The 7,522-nt window shown below is 32.8% G+C and overlaps 1 protein-coding gene across 1 annotated transcript; it reads left to right on the forward strand.

Moving 5' to 3' along the window:
• The first annotated feature begins 6,593 nt into the window (after positions 1-6,593).
• LOC127104118 (uncharacterized) lies at positions 6,594-7,157 on the forward strand. Its single transcript, XM_051041328.1, has one exon. It carries the CDS (start codon positions 6,594-6,596, stop codon positions 7,155-7,157), a length of 564 nt encoding a protein of 187 aa, XP_050897285.1.
• Positions 7,158-7,522: the final 365 nt, after the last annotated feature.

Here is a 7,522-nt window from a genome sequence, read left to right on the forward strand (position 1 = left end):
ATATTCTTTTATTATTATTATGTTATATTTTGTATTTTAAATTAAAATACATAAATAAAACTTGATTATTTTGGAGGACATATAAAAATAAGATGAAAATGATGAAAATACCTTATGAATAATGTTACAAGGGTTTTCATAAGTTATTTCGAATAAATAATCTCACAAATATACTAATATATAAGTTAAAATAAATCAATACAAATAAATTTTGTCTCATTGATCTTTTAGTTTGTTAGTCTATTTAAATATTATTTGAATTATTTATTTACATATATAAAACTTAACTCAGACTTAAGCTTGATAAAACTTAACTCAATCCGGTATATTCTCACCCCAACTAAATATATCACTACAAGAATAACTTTGTGCAGCCACGTGATTTAGTGACGTGAAATGCACGTGGCAAAAAATGCCAATTACGACGTGAATTTCACGTGGCTAAAGGTAAAATATAATAAAAAAATGGAATGACAACTTTTCAGGTTGGGGGGAAATGAAAATAATTAAAATTTGGTAGTGACATGCAGATCACGTCGCTATTTTAAATTTAAAATTCAAATAATGTTTTGTGAAATGTAATTCACGTCGCAACTAGTGACGTGCTGATCACGTGGGTACATGTGGTGTAATTTAATTTCCGAAATGACAGTCACGTCGCAAATAGCGACGTGACAAGCATGTGGGTACTGGGTTCAGAGAGACGTTACAGATGACCGTTGAATGTTTTGTGGCGTGTAAATCACGTCGCAAATAGCGACGTGTTTACCACGTGGGAACCTTTCCTTTACCTTCCCTCTTCTCTCCCTCTTCCCTTCACCGTTTCATTCTTCTTCTTCTTCGTTTCCTCTTCCCTTCCACCTGCAGACCCATTTTCCCCTTCAACCCATTTCTCTCCTTCAAGCTTCAGATCCATTGTGAAATTGGAAATTTAAAGGTAAATACTTTTATTATTTCAACTTAAACCCATTTCTGTTTAATATATATGAATTTTATTTTAATTATTGTATTTTTTTTTAAGAAATAGCTAAGAGTGAATTATTCATTCAAGAATTTGGAGCAAACAGATTCAAAGTCTTCATCCAGGTATATTCAAAATTGTGAAATTTAATTTTTTTTTTAATTATTTTCAGATTAGTTAAATGTATTGAGTTTGGACTGGATTATGTGTTGTGCTTATTATGTATTAAAACCGAATTTGTTTGGACTGGATTTTGTTTTTGTGCACATTATGTATTAAAATAGAATTTGTTTAGAAATTTAATGTATTATATATTTAGAATTTGTTTAGAATTTGTTTATAAAACATATACCCTAATGTATTATTAAAACAGAATTTGTTTAGAATTTATTTAGAAATATAATATATAATAGTTTTAAAAAAACAGAATATTTAATGTATTATATATTTAATGTATTATACAAAAAAAACAGAATATTTTATGTATTAAATTTTTATAGTTTAGAAATAGATTTTATATAATATACTATTAATACCAATACTATCCTCTCTATTAATACCCTATTTATAAAATCATTTTTAATTATTTCTAGAGAAATTATAAATTTCAAAAGAAAATCATGTCAAGCTTGGAAATATTAAAACTTTGATATTACTTTGTTTAGAAACTATTTAATGCCTTTATATATGTGCACATTATATTTTTTAGAAATATAATATATAATTTTTTTTAAACAAAATATTAAAACAGAATAATATTTATAAAAAAAAACGAAATATTTTGTTTATTAGAAAAAGTAATATGAATCATGTCTAAAAATAGAAGTTGTATTATTATTTAGATAATATGGTTAGTTTAAAAAATATAATAGATTAGTGTTTTGAGTAAAAATTGATAAGTGTGTATATATATTATTTAGATAACTAAATAAATAGAAGTTGTATTATTAATATTATGTTTAAAATAATGTATAAAAAAACAAAACATTAATTTCATATATATTTTTATATTAAAAATATGTTTATAAAAAAAATTAGTATGAATAATATGTATGTCTAAAATGTTTTTTTTTTAAATAACACATATTAGGGTATATGTTTTATAAATATATGTTTAGTTTAAACAATAAAGTATATAATAGTTATATTATATATTTATTAATAGTATAATATATTTTTTTTAAATTGTACGTAATAATTAGTTGGATGTACGATAGAACGATTTTTAAATTGGACGATAGAGGAATATCACTTTTGAAATTAAAATAGTAACGATTTTGTAAATGTGCAGTATGGAATATTTTCATTACTATCGTAGTTGGATGTACGATAGAACGTATCCAGGAAGACGTGGACTTAAACCGAACTTTGAGGAAGGAGTTAAAGGGTTTATCACATGGGCTTTCGCTCAAGAATGTTGTCTAAGCGAAGGAGGAGTAAGATGTCCTTGTCTAAAATGTGAATGTAGACCTATAATTAGTGACCCGGAGGAAGTAGAACGTCATTTGAAGAGAAGGGGTTTCATTAAAAATTACTGGGTTTGGACATATAATGGAGAACAGTTGCCGAGTAATGTACAAAGGACTACGACTACACATGCTTCTAGCAGTCGATCACATATGGAACACCGGGAAGAATTTAGTTTGATCAGTGACATGGTTGGCGATGCTTTTGGGGTTAACGTGACCTATGATGAACCTCAAGACTTCGATCAGGAAGAGTTGCCGAATGAGGAAGCTCAAAAATTTTATCAATTGTTGCAAGAAATGAATACGCCGTTGTTTGAAGGGTCGTCAGACTCAAAATTATCGATGTGTGTGAGATTATTGGCCGCCAAGTCCAATTGGAATGTTCCTGACCAGTGTTTGGAATTCTTTGCAAAAATGATGTTGGACGCAACTCCTACGAAAGACAACCTTCCCACAAGTTTTTATGATGCAAAGAGGTTGGTGTCGAAATTGGGTTTAGAGGTAAGAAAGATTGACTGTTGCACTAATGGTTGCATGTTGTTTTACGATAATGAGTTTGGTACTAATGATGGATAGGCAAGGAAGTATTTGATTGGGAAGAACGAAATATTCGTCCCAACTGGATAGGCAAGGAAGTATTTGACGAACTTCTTGCCTATTGGGCTACCGATAATTTTAAAGCTAAATCTCAAAAAGCAAAAGACATGAGAGCATCCGAAGGGGGGGTTGCCTTAATGCTACAGGAAGTATAAGCATTGGAGAACATGCAAAACGGATGGTAAAAATTATAACTACGGTTTAAAATTATATTTTGATTTATTATGTGTTTAATTAAATTTATTTATATTAATCAGACTAAGGCACAAGGAAGACCCCCCCGACTTAATGAGTTGTTTGTGAAGACCCGTACAAAAAAATCGGGGGATTTGGTTGATGATCGGTCGAGAAGAACTATAGTAAGTTGTTTCTATTTTATTTTTTTTTGTTAAAATTCTATCAATTTTGTGGCGTGAATTTCACGTGGTAATAATGTTTGTGGCATGAATTTCATGTGGCAACAATATATGTGGGATTCTTTTCATGTCACAACTGTATCTAATTATTTTATTTGTTGTATGTGTAGGAGGAGTATCAAAGATTGCTCACACAATTTCTAGTTGAAAATCCTCAATATACATCTGTTGGTTCTAATCCGCTTGATCCACGCGTGGATATGTATATTTGGAGCTTAGTCACTGGAGGGAAGGGACGTAATGGGTGTTTTTTTGGTGTTGGTCCTTTGGCTGGCAACTACAGAACCGGAGATAGAACTTTATTTGATAGAGTTGCAAGTGGGGAAGGAACGTCCCGTCCAACACAATTGACACCTGAAATGATGGAAACGGTGAGGCAACTGGCTCTAACAGAGGCTAGACGAGAGACGGCGGAGCGTGAGGCGGCGTTAAAGGCCGAATTAGAGGAAATGAAAAAAAGACAACACGATATGGAGGAGCAAATGAGACAATTTATGCAGTCCATGAGTAGAAATCAAAATCAAAGAACAACTGAAGACGATGAAGATGACGACGAATTTGATGTGTAATATTTATTTAGTTTTAAATATTAATTTTTGTATAAATAATTACTTTGCTATTTTTATAATACATTTTCATATGTGTAATTTTAATTTAAAAATATTTCACTTAATTATTAATTATTCTATATTTTATTATTTATTAATTATTTTATCTTTTATTAATAATATAATTTAATAATAACAATATATTTTATCTTTTATTTTAATTTTGTTTTTAAGTTGTGAAGTGTAAATCACGTGGGTAATTTGCCACGTGATTTTCATGTGGCAACATACCATCCATTTTCAAATGTTGTGACGTGATATTCATGTGGCAAAGTTGTGTCATGAATATCACGTGGCAAAGTTTAAGCGCAGAAGCAAGTTAATTCACAATGTTGCGACGTGATTTGCCTTTGGCAAATTAGCGATGTGTTTATCACGTCACAAAAAGTTGCCACACGCGTTCCAGCGACGTGAATCAACACGTCGCTATTTTTGACTAGTGAAGTGATTTTCACCTTTGCCACGTGATAATCATGTGGCAGGGGGGAGTTTTTCTTGTAGTGTATATAACACCTTAAATAAAGTGCATCTAATAATATTTAATGCATTAATTTTTTATAAGAGATACATTAGATAATTAAGTATGATTCACATCCAATTCAATATTGCATCAATTTATCTAAAGCTTTACGATATAAACTTTTTACTTAAACATAAACATATTATATATGGAAAGCTCATCTCACAGTGATTGGAAAAGGGATATCATCATGCTTGACCAACAGTGGTAAGGTGATGAGTGGTTGTATGTATGATCTTTTTCACCACGGACGTCTGATCGTTGTGATAAATTAGATAGTGTGCTACCTATTTGTTAGATGTAATTTCGAAGCTAAAAAAGATATAAGAAATCCAAGTATAAGACATAAGGAAATATTTGGAAAATCCAAGTTGACTTCGACGGGAAGTCAGGCAAAGCCTTTCGACTGGAATTTGGTAAAGAAGTTGTCATAATGTCGAAATAGCATTATAATAGGATTTATAAGTTTCTGAAATGATTTGAAGATGAGTTTCGACGAAGATAATTCAAAACGAGGCTAATAACCATATTTTGGCCTTATTCGTTCCTTCAAAGGATGCGTGAAGGCCTATGAAAGGAGAAACACATGCAAGCGAGAACGTGTCATTTTCTGGAGAAAAGACTGTTTGTTACCGTTACTGTCGAAGTAGTATAAATAAGAGTCTTAACATTAAGATTCGGGGTGTTCAATACTGTACCAAACTCAAACTCACTCAAAGTATCTAGTGTTATTAAGAAAAAAGTTTATGAGAATATATACGTATGTAACACCATATTTTCATTCAATGTAAGTTTACTTACATTAAAGTCATTTTCATTCCATTTAGATTTCTGTCAAAATTATTTTCCTTCTTTATACTTTTCATAAATCTTATTTGCATTACTTTTAAATTCAACATTATTGTCAAAGAACTTACTAGTAAGAAAATTTTTAAATAAGAACTATACACATATGTCCTATGATCAATCTAGTTGATCCTGTATGTAATCAAAGTATCAATTTTCGATTACTAGCGCTTGTTTACTAAAATTTAAGGTAAACAAATTGGTACGCCCAGTGGGACCATCGTGTTTAGTTTTTTCTTGTATTTAAAACAAATTCTACATTAGTTCTTCATACAATTTTTTCTCAAACTTTATTGCATGAGATTGAGAAGTGGTACGGTAGCCAGAAATAATGAATCAAGATCGAAGTACGTTAGAAAGATGGTTAATCCACCAAACAACAATGGAGAATAACCTCCTCATTCGACAAGAAAGAATACGACCGCAACAAATGTGACGAAAGCAATGCCTTCTACAACGAGCACGAGGATAATACTATCTAGCGTTCAAAATGGACCAGTAATATCATCCCCCGTGCGAACGTAGGGGTAACAAGTAACCCCAAGACCAGTAGGGACCAGTAGTTTTAGGCCTTATGTGACTGGGTTTACAATGCCAATGAATGGTCGCGAACAACCATATGACATGTCAACTTCTATGATGGTAATTTTGCATAATAGTATGTCAATATTTACGGATCCAATGGTGATCATAATTTCTCCATTACAAGGTTCGGGATCAGTCATTAACAATTAGGGTCGAAGCACCCAACCCCCAGGGAGGGATTTTCTGCCTAATTACCCGCTTTCGCAACCAATTTTGCGGTAGTATTAAGGCAGCAAATGGATAAAAGCAACCATGATATGGTTCATATGCTTTCCCAGCATATGGGGACGATATTCAATCCTCTAATCCATAATGCTACCTAAACTAATTAACAAAATGCTTAGACTAATCAGCATTTGGCAGCGCAGATGACGCGAATTGCATATTTCTTTGGCGCCCCTCAGGCGCCAGTTCGACAGCCTCGTCGAGAATGGATGGTAGAGAACCAGGGGTTGATCTTAGAAGAAGACCCAAAAAAAAAACACCCAACAGTTTGTACCCAAAGGTGTCAAAGTCGATTAGGGCCAATAAGGAGAACCCCGTAGGGTCGAACAACAAATACCTAAGGAGAGAGAAGCCCTAAGATAAGTGATGGTCAATCGAAACCAAAACGCTGACGAAATCATTCATCGGGTTCGACAGGACGAAGCTACAGAGGATAACGATTTGACAGGCATGGTCGAAAGGATTATGGCGCGAAATGGGGTAAACATAGGCCTGCACAGGCTAAACTATACATCTCCTTTGTCTGGATATGTGTTGCAAACTGAACTTCCCAGGAGATGGAAGGTCCCAAAATTCATAAAATACTATGGTGATACCAGTGAATATATTGTCGAACATATAACCAGGTATTTGACTGAGGCTGCGGACATTGCTAACAACGAGAACTTAAGGATAAGATATTTCCCTAGTTCTCTCACGAAAAAGGATTTCACTTGGTTCACCACACTCCTAGTGAACTCCATCCATGATTGGACTCGTTTAGAAAGATTGTTCTATGAACAGTTTTATATGGGACAATCTAAGATCAATTTGAAGGAATTAGGTAGTATTGAGCATAAGTTTAGTGAGCCAATAGATGATTATCTAAATAGGTTCCAGTTATTGAAGGAAAGGTGTTTCACACAAGTTCCCAAACATGAACTAGTCTAAATGTCTTTAGGTAGTTTAGATTATTCCATTAGGAAGAAGGTAGACACCTAATATTTAAGAGATATGACCCAATTAGCAGACTGAGTTCGATACGTAGAGCGTTTAAAAGCTGAAAAGGCTAAGGCAAGTAAGAACAACAGAATGGAAAGGGTAGTGTACGTCGAAATGGATGAGGATAGTCAGCAGATATATAGTGATTCTATAGGTTTTGACGAAAGTGAAATCGATTTGGCCGAGTTGAAGCAAGGTCCATCTTACTCTTTCAAGGTTCTTGCACCTTCGAACGGAAAAAACCCCGTCGAAACAGAAAGGAATGATAAGTTCTCTAAGAGAACATACACCTTCGACGTGACGAAGTGTGATAA

Source organism: Lathyrus oleraceus, chromosome 1 (assembly GCF_024323335.1).
Source record: "Lathyrus oleraceus cultivar Zhongwan6 chromosome 1, CAAS_Psat_ZW6_1.0, whole genome shotgun sequence".
In the NCBI taxonomy this organism is placed as follows: Eukaryota; Viridiplantae; Streptophyta; class Magnoliopsida; order Fabales; family Fabaceae; genus Lathyrus; species Lathyrus oleraceus.

Excerpts from the sequence above, each read along its gene's own strand:
- LOC127104118 (XM_051041328.1), top strand. The coding sequence starts at position 6,594 with ATGGTCAATCGAAACCAAAACGCTGACGAAATCATTCATCGGGTTCGA.